The sequence below is a fragment of the Theobroma cacao genome, chromosome 2, assembly GCF_000208745.1.
Source record: "Theobroma cacao cultivar B97-61/B2 chromosome 2, Criollo_cocoa_genome_V2, whole genome shotgun sequence".
Taxonomy (NCBI): domain Eukaryota; kingdom Viridiplantae; phylum Streptophyta; class Magnoliopsida; order Malvales; family Malvaceae; genus Theobroma; species Theobroma cacao.
In genome coordinates this window covers 5686050-5704163 of record NC_030851.1, presented here as the reverse complement: position 1 = coordinate 5704163, position 18114 = coordinate 5686050, and the positions used below count along the sequence as shown (strand labels likewise).

General features: G+C 34.4%; 2 protein-coding genes across 7 annotated transcripts; both read left to right on the top strand.

Moving 5' to 3' along the window:
* LOC18608055 lies at window positions 13025–13853 on the top strand. Its single transcript, XM_007042533.2, has 2 exons — window positions 13025–13165; window positions 13302–13853. The coding sequence occupies exons 1-2, from the start codon at window positions 13122–13124 to the stop codon at window positions 13588–13590; spliced, it is 333 nt and encodes a 110-aa protein (XP_007042595.2). The 5' UTR covers window positions 13025–13121; the 3' UTR covers window positions 13591–13853.
* Window positions 14414–18075, top strand: LOC18608054 (probable E3 ubiquitin-protein ligase RHY1A). Of its 6 annotated transcripts, none has more exons than XM_007042530.2 (4): window positions 14414–14573; window positions 14676–14913; window positions 15423–15613; window positions 17487–18075. In XM_007042530.2, exons 2-4 carry the CDS (start codon window positions 14704–14706, stop codon window positions 17857–17859), a joined length of 774 nt encoding a protein of 257 aa, XP_007042592.2. In that variant the 5' UTR covers window positions 14414–14573; window positions 14676–14703; the 3' UTR covers window positions 17860–18075. The 6 variants fall into 6 exon arrangements, with proteins under 6 accessions (XP_007042592.2, XP_007042594.2, XP_017971922.1 ...); XM_007042532.2 differs by having other exon boundaries at window positions 14418–14573; window positions 17424–18075; XM_018116433.1 differs by having other exon boundaries at window positions 14418–14573; window positions 14667–14913; window positions 17424–18075.

Here is an 18114-nt window from a genome sequence, read left to right as displayed (position 1 = left end):
ACTACTTCGCACAGAGTAACAATTTCACACATATGACAGTGAAAGTAATCTGGAATAAGTGGTAGGGTTTATGGGTTACTTTCATATTGGGATGTTCCTTAGAGTTTAGCTTGGTGGCTTAGATATGGAGGTAGTTAAGAGGTCTCTCTCTTAACCTTTTCCCAAAGTACAAGTGTTTCCTGTTTTTACCTTGTTATCTTGTACCTATTCACGTACAGCTTCTTCTCTTGTACCTATTCATGTATAGCTTCTTCTCTTGTCCTTATTCACGTACAGTTTCCTCTCTTGTACCTACTCATGTATAGCTCTTCTTTATTAGCTCCTACTTGAGAACAAGTCTTATTAATATAATTACTTCAACAGTCACATAATAAGTTTCTAACTGTTACTCAACATTAACTTTCTATAATGGTTACCTAACATTAAAACTCTCATTAATGATATCATTCGTTACGAGTATTAAAGCCTTTTTTTGTAACCGTTACTTTTGACACTATATATAGAGCCTTCACAATTCAAAAAGAAACACTTTTGAAAACGACAAGACTCTTACTCAAAGCTTCTATCTCTATCCTATTCTCACTCAAAACCCTATTCTCTTCTTCTTGCCATGACATTCAATACTTCAAGAACTGATCCAATCTTTCTCTTTACCACCTCTAGTACATCCCTTACTTATTTGTAATACTTCATCTTCTTATCACAAAAACCCCATCAACATTTTGGCTACGCCACTGGGGAGAAGTGATTTCATTAAGAGCCTGTTTGGCCTAACTTTTTTCTAGTTTAAAAGTTATTATGAAGCTCTTATGAAAAATAATAGCCTTTAAAATTAAGCTAAAGTTGTTTGATAAAATTTTTTTTATAAGTTATAATTTTGGTTAAAATTATTGTAGAGGGTATTTTTTTAGAGGGTAATATTGTAATTATTTTTAACAGATGAAGATAGTTTTGGAACAAAAATAAAAATTTTCTTGTATTTGTAAAAAAGAAGAAGAAAAAGCTCCTCACAAGAGCTTTTCTTGAAGCTCTTTTTTTAAAAATTTTATTCTTTAAAAAAAACTATTTTTTTAAGAGCTTCTTAAAATTTATATTTGGTCTGGCTTTTGCTTTTAAGAGGTAGATAAGCTAGAAAAAAGTCAAACCAAACAAACACTAAGTAAGACTTTTATTGCTATAATTTCTTGTTACCAAAAAAGATGGAGAGTTCCACTAACAACCAAGATTCACATGTTCCTTCCTACATTCAGGATCTGATGAGAACGATCCAAGCTTCTCAAAAGAGGATGCAAATATCAGACGACAATAATAGGTGAACGATGGACACTATATCTTAACTCATGTCCTCTACTGTCACCACTTTTCAAGCCCAACCTGTGCACCTTAATGAGAGTGCACCTGACGGAGTCACTCATCTAGTTACAAACATTAAGAGGAATGGAGGAAATGGAGAAAGTGCAGCTAATGTAGTAGTTGCTATAAATCCTAATCCTCCCAACACCACTACTGCAGTTACCCTAACAACTACCTTTATTGTAGTAATCCCACCCACTTCTACTCAAGGATTTGTGACAATGGAAAAGCTTCAAAGGCTATTAGATCAGAAGAACAACAGCTTGAATTTTTCTGAGTTTGGTCTCAAGTTGCCTTACCCGACCAGTGTAGCTACAAAACCATACCTTAAAGAGCCCCAAGTTCAAACAATTTAATGGGATGATTAGAGATACACCCCAACATGTCATGAAATTTGTGGAGACTCTTAGAGTTGCTGGATTGGATGATGACCTGAAGTTGAAGGAGTTCTTCAAGTTTTTCACTGAGAAGGCTTATACATGGTATGTTAACCTTACTCCTAGTTCTATTCAAACTAGGAATCAGATGTGTAGGATGCTTGGGGAAAAGTTCTTCTCTATTCAAGTGAAGGTTACTCTCGTTGATCTTGGAGGAGAGTTTCAAAAGTCTATAGAGGATCTAATGGAGTATATCCAACTCTTTAGAGAACAGGTGCTGGACATACAAGAATCTCATGATGAGAAGAAGCTGGTAAAAGTGTGCATTCAGGGGATGTATAATGAATACAGGCTACACTTGGAGAATCTACTTCTTCTAACCTTTGTTACACTAGTGGAAGCTGTACGAAGGACCAATAATATGGTTCTTAGACAAAATAGACTCACTCGTTTTGGTAAAAGAAACACCCCAACGGTGAATGCCATCCAATGAGGAGGTAGAGAAAAAAGGGGTCCAGTTTGAGCAAATTTACATCCCAAAAAAGATGTCCCAAGGAGAAGGCCAGATGAAGAGAATGACTTTTCTCCACCATTCTCAGTACCTTCGGATAAAGTGAGAGCTCTTCTCCAAGAATGGGTTAGGGATGGACAAATAAACTTACCTTGCACTCCACGACCACCAACAGCAGAGGAAAAGGCTAACCCAAGATATTGTGATTATCATCGAGCAGTTGGTCATCCATTTTCTGAATGTAGAAACCTTCGGAGAATGTTCCATCGACGAGTGCAAGCAGAAGAACTATTGATTGGAAATAACAAAGTCCAAAATAACCCTCTTCTCGTTCATCTAAATCCTCGAGGGCAAGCAAGTGCAATAATTCATGCTCACCATGATGACCTTTCTTCTTCAAACACCCAATTTAATGATACAAGTGAAGTTACTATGGTTACTTCTTCGATTGCTAATTCACTCATGAAGACACTTAATTTCAAGCATTTTTTTTACCAGCTTGGATTTTCAGAAGAAACAAGGAAATAAGCATTTATATCACTAGTTCAAATAGTAAGAAAACAATATAAAGAGTGTAACCTAGTAGGATGACTTATGGGGAAGATGGTTGGTGTATATCAAAATGCTATTGTGCTTACAGTGGCAGACATGTATACACCTCATCTTTATCATAATAAACCTCTTTATGTGGAAAATACTATCAATGGATATCCTATTAAGAGAACATTCATTGATGATGGTTCCTCTGTGAATCTCATACCTCTATCCACTTTGAAAGCTATAAACATAGATTTGAAGAGTTTACATCATTCTATGGCTATCACTTTCTTCACATGTATTAAGGGACATTGATAGGGGAAGGAGATTTTCATTGCGACCACTAAAGCTCCATTTGAACGGCATGAGGTGAGTTATACAAAGGCTTCTTTCTTTGAAGATCTAGTAGAAGATGGAGAAACAACTATTGCTAGACCTATCGGTGTTCCACTTTCACGATAGGAAAAGTATGTTGGGAATAAGGTAGAGAGTAGTGGCAAAAAGAAAAAACAAGGTGGGAAAAGAAAAAGGGAAAACACTTCCACATATAAAGAAGTAAATGAAGAAAAGACGTTTAGTAAGGTAACTTCCTATGCATGTGAAGATAAAAAATTTATGTATTGCTTATAATGGGACACAAGGTCTGAGGAAACATCTTCTCTTGATCTCGAACTTTGGAAGCCACCAGATACATCACCATCACGTTTTCAAGTGGAAGCAGAAAAAGAAAACGTACAGGAAGTATTACCCATGAAAGAACAACTCCTAGATCAACCCAAGCCTTAAGGTCATGAGTTGGAAGAAATCAATATGGCAGAAGAAGGAAAGACAATTAAGCCACTATTCATAAGTAAGAGTCTTTCTGATGAGTAAAAGGTCATGCTAATTGAGTTGTTGAGAAAATTCCAAGATGTGTTTGCTTGGACTTATGAACAGATGCTTGAATTGGATGAGAATCTCATTATTCACTAGTTACACATTTCTTCACAAAGTAAACCAGTGAAACAACATGCTCGTGTATTTCATCATAAGATAGAGAGCCAGATAAAGGAGAAGATTAACTAGCTCCTCAAGGTTAGATTCATCAAACTCATACATTATCCTACTTGGCTAGCAAATGTAGTTCCTATGAAAAAAAAGAATGGAACAATTCAAGTGTGTGTAGATTTCAGAGATTTGAACAAAGCATGCCCAAAAAATGATTTTCCTCTTCCTAATGTTGATACTTTAGTAGATGCTACAGCTAGCCATGAGATATTTTCCTTCATGGATAGGTTTAGTAGATATAATCAAATAAAGATGGCATGAAAAGATGCAGAGAAAATCCCTTTCAAAACTCCATTTGGTAATTTCTACTACACTGTAATGCCATTTAGATTAAAAAATGTGAGTATAACCTATCAACATGCCATGACAGCAATCTTCCATGACTTAATGCATGATTGTATGGAAGATTATGTAGATGATATAGTGATGAAAAGCAAGAAGGCTTTTAATCACTTTAAAGATCTTAAAAGAGTATTTGAACGGTGTAGAAAGCATAATCTTTGCATGAATCCTTTAAAGTGTGCATTTGGAGTAACAGTTAGGAAATTCTTGGGTTTTGTGGTTCACAGAAAAGGCATAGATGTTGATCTTGAAAAAATAAAGGCTATTCAACCCATGCCATCTCTGGTGAATCAAAAACAACTCAAAAGCTTGTTGGGAAAAGTCTCTTATATTAGGAGATTCATTCCAACTTTAAGAGAAATCATTGTATCTTTCCAAATCTTGCTTAAGAAAGGTGTTCCATTCATATGGGGTGAACCACAACAACCGTTATGCAGATGCACTTGATACATTGGCTTCTAAAATGCATATTTCAAAGAAAGAATGAAGTATTTCTATAGTTGTACTCAAGAGGATTATCCCATGTCCGTTTAGTGAACTATTACAGCTTTCAATTTATGAGGAAGAGGATTGGCGAAAACCTATCATAGAAGAGTTACTTAATCCCAGTTCTATTGCTATTATGTGTTTGAAGCACTACATTTTGATTCATGGTACACTTTACCACAAAGGAAGTAATGGAGTTCTAGCAAGATATGTTTTTGAGGAAGAGGCAAAAGAAAGATTGAGAATAGCCCATGAACAATGGTATGGGAAGGAAGGACCACCTTTACATCGCTTACTCCAAAAAGTATGACATTTTTGGCCATCTATGTCCAAAGGCTTACACTAGATGTTTCGAACCACCAAATATACAAGAGTGCAATTTTGTGGGAAGTGTTGGTGATTGGCGTAGGCCTTATATTGATTTTCTCCAAAATGGAATATTACTAACTAACTTTTAAGATGCAAGACAACTCAAGAGAAGAGCTCAACGTTTATTTCTCAAAGGAAATGACTTGTTCAGACTCTCATTTGTAGGAGCACCATTGAAGTGTGTTTCCCTAGCTACTGTCAATCCATTGTTAAAAGAAGCACATGCAGGTAGTAGCAAAAAACATGAAGGTGGCAGGAAGCTTTATCAAAAGCTTTTGAATCTTGGGTATTATTAGCCTACAATGGAAGCAGATGTAGTGAATTATGCAAGGAAGTGTTATCCGTGTCAAATTTATGGAAATATTATACATGCTTCGGCTGTACAATTGCATAGCGTCATTACTCCATGGCCATTCTATACTTGGACATTTGATTTGGTTGGACCTATCAATCCTCCTTCTAAAGGATATACTTGGATATTAGCAACAACAGAATGCTTCAATAAATTGGTGGAAGCTATTTCTTTGAAGAAAGCAACTAGTTCGGCTGTGGCAAATTTCATCAAAGAAAACATCATTTATAGGTTCGGCATACTTAGACGTATTCTTTCAGATAATGGTACTCCATTCATTAATGCCAGTGTAAAGGAATTACGTGCCCTTTACGATGTGGATCATGTAAAGTCTACTCCTTACTACTCGAAAAGAAATGGTCAAGCTGAAGCTACTAACAAGACTTTACTTAAAGTGCTTAGTAGAATGGTGCATGAAGAACCAAAGATGTGGCATGATGCACTTCCAGTAACATTATGGGCATATAGGACTTCCAAGCATAAACCTACGAAGGCAACTCCTTTTTCATTAGTGTATGGAATAGAGACAGTACTACTTGTGAAAATTCTAGTTCTGTTTGCAAGATTAACCTTAGACGTTGAACTTGATAATGATAATTTACTATTGTTAGAATTAGAAGCGTTAAAGGAAAAAAAAGATCGAGCAAAGAAGAATTTATCAATCTATCAAAGGAGGTTGAGTAAAGCTTATGACAAGCTAGTGAAGAGAAGGAATTTTGAAGAGGGTGATCTAGTACTACACGTAGGTGAGCATATTAGAAGAAAAACACCAACTTCTAAATTCATCACAAAATGGGAAGGACCATATGTTGTTCATGAGGTGAATGAGAGTGGATATTACAAATTGATAAATCCAAAAAACAACGCCATCACTACTCCAATCAATTTTTAATATATAAAGAAGTATCATGTATGAGATTCTAACACCACTCTTTGTTGTATGCAAAATACATGATTTACTTTTTCATAATGAAAAGCATTCCAGCCATAGCTTCACCACTTTTATATTGGTTGTGTTTTACTCTTTATACTTTAGCCGCTAGCTTCATTGCTTATATCTTGGTTGCAATTATATTATATTATTGGTCGCAAGCTATATTGCTCAATCTTTGACCATAATTTTTCATTAATGTTTCAACAGCTAGTTTTATCGCTCATAATTTGGCTATAATGATATTATGTTATTGGCCGTAAGCTTCATCGCTTATATTTGGCGTCCTTCTATATTAAAAACATACTTCAAGTATTCCACATACTCTAATGAAACTTGAAAACCATGGAAGTCAACTTTCTTACCATTTTGTTTAGTATGTGTTACTTGAGTGCTAGAAGCACCACTAGCATCTCTGTGTTCTAGCACTGTGGAAGAAGAAGCACGAGGATTAATTGGAGTAACTCTAGCATCATCAGTATCAATTCCAACATCATTAATAACCTTAACATTAGGAGTAGCCTCAGGAACAACTTCAACAGTAGGAATAGCCTTAGTGTTAGGAACAACCTCATCTCGAATAGCGTAAGGAGTAAGAACAATCTTAATTTCAAAAAAAAATAAAAGAATGGAACAAAATCAATTAGTGATATGTTTATACCTGGTTCATAGTGGAGCTCTGAACATGATTTGTAAATAGAATATCCAAATCAATGAAATCATCAAAAGGGGCTGGTTCACCCTCAACTTCAGCTTTATCAACATCAACTAATTCATCATCAGATTCATCACTACGTTCATAGTCACATGATTCCTTCTCAATCTCTACTTCAGAAGTTTCTTTCTTTTCAACTAAATTAAGTTCTACTCTTGTAGTTGATTCTCCCTAAAAAAGAAAACAAACAAAATGAGAAAATAAAATATATAGAAAAAAAACAAAATGAGGAAATAAAAAAATATAGAACAAAAAAAGATAAACTTACTTTTCGATAGGTGTGTTTATCTTTTGTTTGAAGAGTAAGAGCATGAGGTCAAGTATCTTCTTATTCAATTATACATTTCTTTTTTTTAAGAGGAATCAATCACAAGAATACATCATTGTTACTTACATGAGGAGTGTAGAGATGAGCTGTGGGATTAGTTAATGGCACAGTAAAATATCTTTATTCTCCAAGACACTCTCTCCAATAAGCAAACCATCCAAAAGTATGGATACCAACTTTATCAAAAGCTGGGATAATACAACTCTTAAGTTTATCTGAACAGAGTAGAAGTCCTATCGTGAGAAACGAAGAAACACAAGAAGAAAAGTTGATAGACGAAGAAGAGTCAGGTGGAGCTAATTGGTCAATTCCAAAATGTGTGCCACTCTATAAGGAGAATACACTTTGACAGAACGAAAGTCTCTATCTCCACCAGAACTAGAACTCTTAATCATAGAAGGAAGTTGGAAACTATGAACCCATATACAAAAGTTAATACCTCGTGAGCTCATTCTTCCAGACTGTAGAGGATAAAGGTCATAATAAATTGCAAGATCACCAAATCCATTTATAGGTTGCACATAAGGTCTAGGATAGAATTCTTTTGTAACATCCATCACTTCAAGAACATTACCCCTTGATAGTCAATCATGCCATGCCCAAGCTCTATAGTTGTCTCGGGATAAAGGGTTGTTAACAGAAAAAGATGCAAAAGGATATGCATTAAGCATGGGAGCACAAATACCAAACCTTTCCCATAAGCACATCTGAATGAAGAAAGCATCCACATAAGTCAAAACTTTGTAACACCCAGCTGACTCAACAGTTTTGTGTTGGTACAAGTCTAATCTCTTATATAGAGATCCTAAATATAGTGGAGCAAGAGGAAAACGTATTCTCCTAACAATTTTTATTGCTAAAAAAACAACTGCTAAAGAGATATCATCATCTAGACACCCTAGGAGTATGTGTCGTGCTAACCAAAAAATTATTAAAGCTATTATCTCATGCTTATGGTTTGGGTACTCAAGAGAACCAATTTCAATTCCCTTAGCATTGAACTTTTTATAAAAAATCGCTATCCAATTGGAGAATCGTGCAACCTTCGAAGTTTTACTCAAACTCTTAAGTAGATCAAAGAAAAAGTCTTGAATACATACCTCTTCTTCAAAAAGCTTAATAGAGTAAAAATCATGCTTTCCTATACAAGAAAATTCTAAGAGAACACATACATCTTCTAGAGTGAAGGTTAATTCCCCCCATGCTATAATCATAGTATGAGAAAAAGTGCTTCACCTTACAAGAATAGCATGCCATACATCCATCTTTTTTTCTCTACGAATATGGAGCTTGGAAGTGACATGTATAGCATCAAGTATCCTAGCAGAAAAGAGAAGTTTAACATAAGTAGGATTCTTCAACACCTTATTTACCCATTTATCCCAACTATGAATAAATTAAGAATTAAAGCCTAACTTAGTAACAGAAATGAAAAACTCACCACGTTCAAACCTGAACTTCAGAATAAATCCTGGAATACCACTTCTTTTATGAGGAGGTGCTTCAAGCATAAACGATTCCAATCATATCCAACAAGTTCAGAGGGATGTTCGTCAACCTGTTTGGCACAAGCTTCTTCCCAAAAATGATCTTCTCCTCATTCTCTAATAATTTTATCTTCTCAATTTTCAAGGACAAGAGGAACTTCACCACTATTTTCTACTCTAATTTTCTTGAGAGCAACAAATTCGGAATCATTATTCTTCCTTTTATGTATAGTGGTTTTTTTCCTTGTTACAGCCTTTTCAAGCTCACCATAATGGATCTTCAAAGGGAAATGCGTCCTAAGCATAAGGGAAGATGGAAAAAAAAAACCTATAAACATGATCATGGAAAAAGAGATAAGTATACATACACAATAATTTTTATTATTTATGTACTTGTTAAAAAATAATAATAATAAAAGAAAAAAACACTTACAAAACAAAAAAAATTATCAACATTATAAATTTTATTATTAATATAAATAATAAAAATACTAATAACAAATGAATAAATTTTTTAAAAAATAATAAAATAAAAAAAGTCAACTAAAAAAATTATTATTAATTAAATTAAAAGAGCTCATGACATGTACCGCAAGCTCTAATTAAAAGAGCTTGCGGCTCCAAAGTAAAAAGCCCTTTTCTTTATATAAAATAAAAAAAATGCAACTTACAGCTTTTGCTGCCAACAAATCAAAGAAAAAAAATTTGACAAGTTTGTCAAGCTTTATTTGTTACTTTTTCTTCAGCCTTTATGAGCTCCAAAGTAAAAAGCCATTTTCTTTATACAAGCAAAAAAAACAAAAAAACTGCAACTTGCAGCTTTGCTGCCAACAAGTCAGAGAAAAAAAATAGACAAGTTAATCAACCTTTATTTGCTTCTTTTACTTCAGCCTTTATTTACTTCTGTTATTCTAATGTTTCGCTTTTCCAAGGCTACACATCAAAATAAAATAATAAAAAAAAATTTAAAACAAAAGCTGGTGACTCCAGGTCGTGAGTTTTAAGAACAAACAGAAACATTAAAACAAACTTCAAGATAAAGAATCAATTAAATATACAAATAAATAAAAATCTCAATTGTTGGCACTTTGCTTTCAGGCTTTACCATAAACTGTAATTTATGGGTAATAAAAAGGTTGAAACAAATTCCTGTATCAAGCAAGATTTTTTTGTTTCGCTTGTGCTTATCAAGTTAGTTTTTTTTTTTTTTTTGAACACAAATATTCTTGCTTTGTGATTTTATTTTAAAATCAAATAATTTATTTATTTGTTTGAACACACATAAAAAAAAGAAGCATCATCTCATGTATGAAATTTTTTTCTTCATATTTCAATTAAAAAAAATTTCATGCAGGCAGCAACAAGCAAGAGAATTCAAATTTTTTTGAAAAAAAAAGAAAAATACAAGTAAAAAAAATCAAACAAGAAATTCTATTTAAAAAAAAAAAAAGAACTTACTTGCTCAAAAANTTTTTTTTTTTTGAACACAAATATTCTTGCTTTGTGATTTTATTTTAAAATCAAATAATTTATTTATTTGTTTGAACACACACATAAAAAAAAGAAGCATCATCTCATGTATGAAATTTTTTTCTTCATATTTCAATTAAAAAAAATTTCATGCAGGCAGCAACAAGCAAGAGAATTCAAATTTTTTTGAAAAAAAAAGAAAAATACAAGTAAAAAAAATCAAACAAGAAATTCTATTTAAAAAAAAAAAGAACTTACTTGCTCAAAAAGATTTGCAAAAGAATAAACCTTATTCTGAATTTTGTTTTGCTTTGAATCTGAATGAAGAAAATTGTTCATAGTAACTTGATATTTATAGACCACATAAAATCAAGGTTTTTTTTGAAAAAGATTAACTTTCCTTTTACGATTTGTATCTTGAAAATCGTACTTTATATGGAAAAAATCATTGCAAAATCAATCAAATATGATAAAAAGTATTGGCATTACACCTTACACAAGACAGTAACATGTTACTACCTAAAGCATCACTGGCTAGGATGTTACTATTTAAGGCGTTACTACTCAAAGTGATACAGTACAATACGTTATAATACAAAACAAAACTTTTACATTCTAAATTAATACATAAGAATTATTTTTTAACAATTAATTCTTATGTAGGGGGTAAAATGTAGATAGTTGATTTTGGTTAATACTTATTCTTTAAAGAATTATTTTATCGCGTAACATTATATCGAGAATAATGAAAACAATCAGTACAAGTAAAATAACTACTTCGCACAAAATAACAATTTCACATAGATAACAATGAAAGTAATCCAAAATATGTGACAAAGTTCATGAGTTACTTTTATATTGGGATGTTCCTCAGAGTTTAACTTGATGGCTCAGATATGAAGGTAGTTAAAAGGTCTTCTCTTAACTTTTTCTTGAAGTACAAGTGTTTCTTGCTTTTACTTTGTTCTCTTGTACCTATTCACGTACAGTTTCTTTTTTTGTACCTATTCATGTACAGCTTCTTTTCTTGTACCTATTCACATACAGTTTCCTCTCTTGTGCTCATGTACAACTCTTCTTTATTAGCTCTTACTTGAGAACAAATATTATTAAATATAATTACTTCAATGGTCACATAATAAGTTTTTAACCGTTACTCAACATTAACTCTCAGTAATGATTACCTAATATTAAAACTCTCCTTAATAATATCATTTATTATGTGTATTAAAACCTTTTCTTATAACCATTACTTTTAACACTATGTATAAAGCCTTCACAATTGAAAAAATGAGGACTTTTCAAAACGACCAGACTCTCACTCAAAGCTTCTATCTCTAGCCTATTCTAACTCAGAACCCTTATTCTCTTCTTCTTGCCATGACATTGAGTACTTCAAAAACTGCTCCAATCTTCCTCTCTGTCACCTTCGATACATCCCTTACATGTTTACAACGTTTTCTTTTCTTATCACAAAAACCCCATAGACACTTACTGGGATCATATTGTGTGTTGATTGTAAATGTGCAATCCCAATTCTTTTTTGCTTTGATGTTTTGATGGGTCTTTTTTTGATACCTTCATGGTGTTAGTGGAAGATATGCTGGTTTTTGTTTAATGGCATATCATCTTTTTTCAGCCTTCTGGACGTTGCTTTTGTTCTTGCTTGAGGAATCCTTTAATTCCTCATTGATTAATGGAAGTTCTCTCTTGATTTTCAAAAAAAAAAAAAAACTACAAGTGTCATTTTTAAGGTTCATATTCCTTTTCCAGTTTTTGAAGGTGAAGACCTTTGAATTGAAAATTTTTAAAATTTACTTTAGAACTTTACCGTTGTGACCGTTTTTGTATTGATTTTAAAGTCGAATCTTTGAAGCCAAAGCAATATCATTGAAAAGTCTTTTCGTTGTGCATGGTGGTCGCTCGAGTTTGGAGAAATCAAGTTAAATAGGAACATGCACATGAAATATTGTACTCTGTATATAATTATTTAATTATATATATTTCAATATTCTTATCAGAATTAAAAATAGATATATTAGCAAAGATGAAAGGGTACTTTCAATTTCAAAGAAACCTCCTCCCTATCATCACCACCCGTTATTGCTTTCGAGAAGTAATTGATTGATTTGTCAGGATTCCGAAAGGTTAAAATACTTCTCTCTGAATTTAGAGAAAACAAGCCAGCACCATCTAAAACCTGCCAATTGTTTCTAATTAGAGCTCCTTGGTTGATTGGAAAAATGAAATGAGAATTAAAGAGGTCATTCTACTTTCTCAGATTTCTGTCTTTCAACCTTCGAGCAACCAAAAACGTACAGGGTTGGCCGAAAACAAAGGAATTCGTGCTCAAACAATTCGCCACGTACAGCAGATGAGGGCCGACGAGTAACCTGTCACATCAGTTTGCCACTATTCATAGAAAATGCCCAATATTCCAAAGTCCTCAAACGAGCTAAGCAAGAAGACAAAGCATCAAAATTATCTAACGCGTTCTCTCTTTACTACAGTGTTCCTATTAATTTTATAGGACATAGATATGGAGATGGTATATTATCTGCAATAATATAAGCATATGGTTTTTTGGCCACAAATCGTTCAATCTCCTGCTTTTTCTTTTTCCATCAACCTTCACCATATGTACCTTATGAGAATTTATTCTTCAAATTTCGTATACAGAAGTACAGGACTGCACTTTCAAAGCATTATATAAAGCGAACAAAGTCCTACTGTGCCTTAATTACAATCATTTTCGTTCAAGATACTCAAGACCTCGCGTTTAGTCTTTTGGGCTTTAAACTTTTAGCTCTGGTTTTATGGGAAGAGCTGCTATAGCCAAAACTAAGATTTTAATGCTTAGGTAACGTTATTCTACGCTTTCTTACTGTAGATTTTGCCCTTTTTTTGTTTATGTTTTGAGAAGATGAACTCCAAACATTACTGCAATTGAGAATAAGTGTTCTGATATTGACTAATTTGATGGCGAATTCATGCAGGGGAGCTAAGGTAGCCGTGCGTTCTTCAAGCAACATCGCGGGCGCAGATAAGGAGATTACCGAGGGCAGGAGAACAAAGAATAAGGAAATCAAAGATTCGCCGTCCTGGGTTCCACATCCAAAGAGTGGGATATACTTTCCGAAAGGCCATGAATGGGTGATGAACGATGTTCCAGACGACGCCGCTTCTTTGGGTTCGACTTTTTGGCTCAGGAACGTTGATGGTGTTGAAAAACCAGACCCTGACGAAGTTTCAAGTCATCATCAGTATTTCCATGCAAATATGTGAGCCGCATAATATAAAGCTGAGACCAAAGTACCGTTAGCTTAATGAACGACCTACTATAGTAGGGAAGGTTTGTGAATAAATATTGTGGCCTTAGCTGAAATCTTCAGTTGCGTGCTGCTATAGGCATCGACAGCAAGAAACAACTTAAAAGTGAAAGTAAATTTAACTTTAAATGCTATTAATATTTCCTAGTTGCAAAGGATATCCCAAATTGTAACTCAATAACGTTCCCAATTTCACTTTCAAAGATCGAAATTAGGCCATGGATAAATTTCTCTTCCGATTAGTAAGCTCAGCTCTAATAATAAGAGTGACACGGAAAGGTAATGCATGCATGAAAAAGATACAAATATCAGCTCTATGGTATAAATTTTAAGTGTTAAATTCTGTGAACATTTGCTTAGAGATGCAAATGAGCCTACCAACTTACAAGATATATACTTAATTTCGGCTCAATTGAGTTGGCATGAGTTTACTTTTGACTCAAGCCAACAGTCCACGTTAAAAAGCCTACGACAATAAAATATCTTCTAACGCAGTCAACAGTCAACAGCTAAACTTTCGTGAAGATATTAAAAAGAAATCTGTCGTGAAAATACCGGCGGCGGCGATTCTCTGTTTCATTAAGCAAAACCGTCAAAAGGCGTTATATCCGTTGGTCACGGGAAACGTTAAGGTTGTATAATTATAAATTTAATCTCGATATTGTGATCCAACGGTTAATGCAAACTCTTCCTTTTTCATTCAACACGTGGCTACATCTAAAAGCGAATTCTCCAACCAACACAAAAAAAATTCCTTTCTTAGAAAAATGAAAAAAAAAAAAGGGGTCGTGTACTTGTCCAGAAATCACTGATGAAAGAGATAATAAAGCCTAATTTGGAGATAAAATTGAACATTTCATTTGACCTTGCGCTTCTTTTCTTTGAAGCTAACCTTATCGGATCTTCTTCGCACGCATTTTCTCTCGCGTTTCTTCGAAGGTTTGCAGCGGCTTCGCATCTTTTTCTTTTTCTTAATTCTGAATATAATTGGAAAACATTTCTAATTATTTTTCTAAAGAGGAAACTTAATAGGTAAATTAGATCAAAAAACATTTGGAGCTTTTGGTGAATGACGAGCGCTTCCGAGTTATTCTATACCCGAAGGTCGAGAGTGGGCCGACCCGATTCAGATCCGTTGATTGGGTCCTCAATTGATCGGAATTACAATCGCCGCCATCATCTCGGTCACCACAATCACAGGCATGATGTGGACGGCTGTGATCATCTCCGTCGGTCCCCCCATGTGCGCCAATTCAGCTCACGTGCTTCCTCTCAATCTGTACGCTCAATTTTTCCGTCAACTACCTTTTTGTTATTCCTTGTTTGTTGTTTATTTTTATTTGGTTGCTGAATAAAGAGAAATGAAAGGTTAAATACGGAGTAATATGTTTCTGGAATTAAGAATAAACTGCATTTTTAATTTAAGTAAAAATTGGATTTTATTAATTTGTTGTGCTTCATTGTCTGTTTTCTGCTTCAATATTGAAATTTGCTTTGAAAATTAATTTTATAGTGTAAATTTATTAGGGGAATTACTGAAAAATAGTTATATAGTGTAAATTTTTCTTGATAACTTGTCTGAGCCCTAAGGTAACTTGCAATAAAATTCTCCACTAACCTATCCAGAAAAAGATAGAGTAGTTTGATATTATCTCCTTTTCCAACTTATAATTGTACTCTCCGGATTGATTTATTTTCAGGGCATTGAGCTTGTATCATTACCTTCTTTTATCGGTGTTGAATATTTTGAATGTCTTTTGAGTAATTCTATATTGAATTTGGCTTCGGCAGGAGCGTTCATCTATGCGATTTGATCAAGGTACCAGCCCGTTTGTATTAAGCAATGCTTTAAATGCAGATGCCGTAAGCAGTTCAAGTAGGCCAAGTTTGACATCAAATGAGAGGCTTCCTGGAGCTGTGCTGCTTGCAAGAGCGAGGCTTCTTGAGAGATTGAGAGGTGTGTCTGTTTCTACAAACAGGTTGGTGCTTAGAGCTCTCTGCAAGTTTGAAACTTACAGTTGGTGCATTGGTTTGTCACAGTTACCTTATTATGTTACTTGTCAAAATGAAAGAAAAGGGACATTATAGCTACTGGAGTCATGGTCATATTTATCTTGAATATTATAATTCTGCCTGAGCTTTGACATCAACTAGAAGCCACTGTAAATCAATGATGGTGAACCTACCTATGGCACTTATTTTTGTTTGCTACTCTAATTGGACCAAATCTGTACCTGCCATTCTTGGTCTGACTCCAATTTTTTAAATGGGTGCCAACTTTTGAAGGACAGCACATTGCATCCGTAACTTTTTTGTGAAGTTTTCAGATAGTATAGACGAATCATATGAAAATTTGTAAAAGTTTACCTCAATCCAAATAATGATTTTGCTTTTGTACTCTGGTTTTGTGGATATGCTAGCAATTTATATCATAATTAGTAGGAAGATTAAGTGTGATATAGTCAATTGTGATTCATTATTGGGGTACTAGGAGTTTGACTTGATTTAGCAATAAGAATAGATGTACTATATCATATGATAGATCTGTTAGGAAGATGGCCTGGGCCGTATAGCACTTCAATGAAGAGATTAGTTTCACTCACTCCATCCAGGGGTGAAGCCTGGTTGGGCTGGCAGGGACCCTGGCCTCCCCTTGGCTTGGGAAGTTTTTTGCTAATGTGTTAGCTTGTGTCAACTAATTTGTATTTTGCATATATCTAAAATCAATTTTACATGTGACATACTTTTTTTTTCCTCTTCATTTATTTGCCATTTCCCTTAATGTGACATACTTATAATGTTTTCCAACTTATCTTCTATTATTAGTTACACATAAATTTTTATTCAATCCCTTATATATGCCATATGATGATAAGAGGGAAAGTATATATATTTTCTGTATGAAAGAAATTTATGTAATGTTTATATTCAATCACATTTTTATTCATCTGTACCTAGTATGCTTATTGCTTGTTGTTAATGAGGTTAACTTCACAATTTTTTTACTAATATTTTTGTGATAATAAAATATATACTATTTTTTCCTAAAAAAAATTTACCCCCCGCCCCCCAAAAAAAGCAAAATTCCTGGTTTTGCCCCTGTTCCATACCTTTTTTTAACTCACTATGCACTATGATGCAGCATTTCGGTCAGTTGGGTGGGTTGTCAGTGAATTCAACTTTCAGTAGTTGTTTTTCTTTCTTACCCTGGATGCTTTCATGGAACATCATATTTTTCACAGATTTCTTTTTCCTTGAAAAACCTGTCATCACTTTGAAGTCCCACTTCCGCTAATACATTAAAACTGATACTGCTTTTGTTACTCCCCAGCCATCAGTACTACCATAATATCCAGGCCCACTGCTGCTGTTGGTGCTTTCTACCTAGTAGTGGTGGTTGTACTTTGCATCACTAACTACCAGTAATTTCCAGTCCCACTGGTGCTTCTTATGCTTGAGTAATGTTAGTGGTACTAACATCACTAACCACTATGCCTATCAGCCTACGTCTGCTGCCACTTCCTATCTATAGCAAATTAGTATCACCTTTTCCTAACTTACCATTGACTGCTTGGGAGAAGCAAATGTGGACCTATTGCACCTGTATTCATTAATGTTGTGTCTGGCATTCAGTAATGGACATATATATGTCGTGTTTTGCATTCAGTAGTGGACTTCAGAGTCCAAGTGACTGTTTAAACATTTGTTCGCCATGGTTTTTTTTTTGTTGCTTTTTTTTTTATTTCATTTTTTGGTTTCTTCCCTTTGTTATTCATGGGCTTTGTTTAGGCGAAGCAGCAGAGCTCCACCCAATGCTTACCGCAGGGAGTATTTATTGGGTGATGATTTCAGGCTCGTTGATGCAGGGGACTGGGGAAGTGAAATTTCTACAGGGTTGTCCTCTGGGAGTTCCCCTTTTACTGACCTGACCTCTCAAACAGAAAGGTTTCAATTGTTGGAAGAAACTAACAAGAAGCCTCCTGGTCTTACTCAGGAGGCCCTGGACGGTTTGCCGCTGGAAGTTTTTAGCAGCGGGGAGGTGGATGTCGATAAAAAGTTGTCAAGGGACTCAAGGGATTGCAGTATATGTCTGGAGAGCTTTGGGGACGACGATGTACTTACACGGCTGCCTTGTGGGCACCGGTTTCACTTAGCCTGCTTAGATCCGTGGGTTAGAACTTGTGGGGATTGCCCTTACTGTAGAAGAAGTATACTTAAAAAGTAGTCAGGACTCGTGAATAGAACGTAAGGGGTTTTTTTTTTTTTTTTTTTTGTCCTTTTCCCTGTGTTTCTTGTGCTCTGGTGGAAAATTTTGACAGTTGACCCAATAGCAGAAGCACTTTGTAATTTGAACTCCTTCGTATATGTGGTACTGTATATTTAATATTTGTGACTTCTTTTTGTTATAAAGAAGGGGAAAGATATTCCTTAATTTTGATAACAGCAGAATTTAAAAATATAAAGCATCTATGCCTTATAT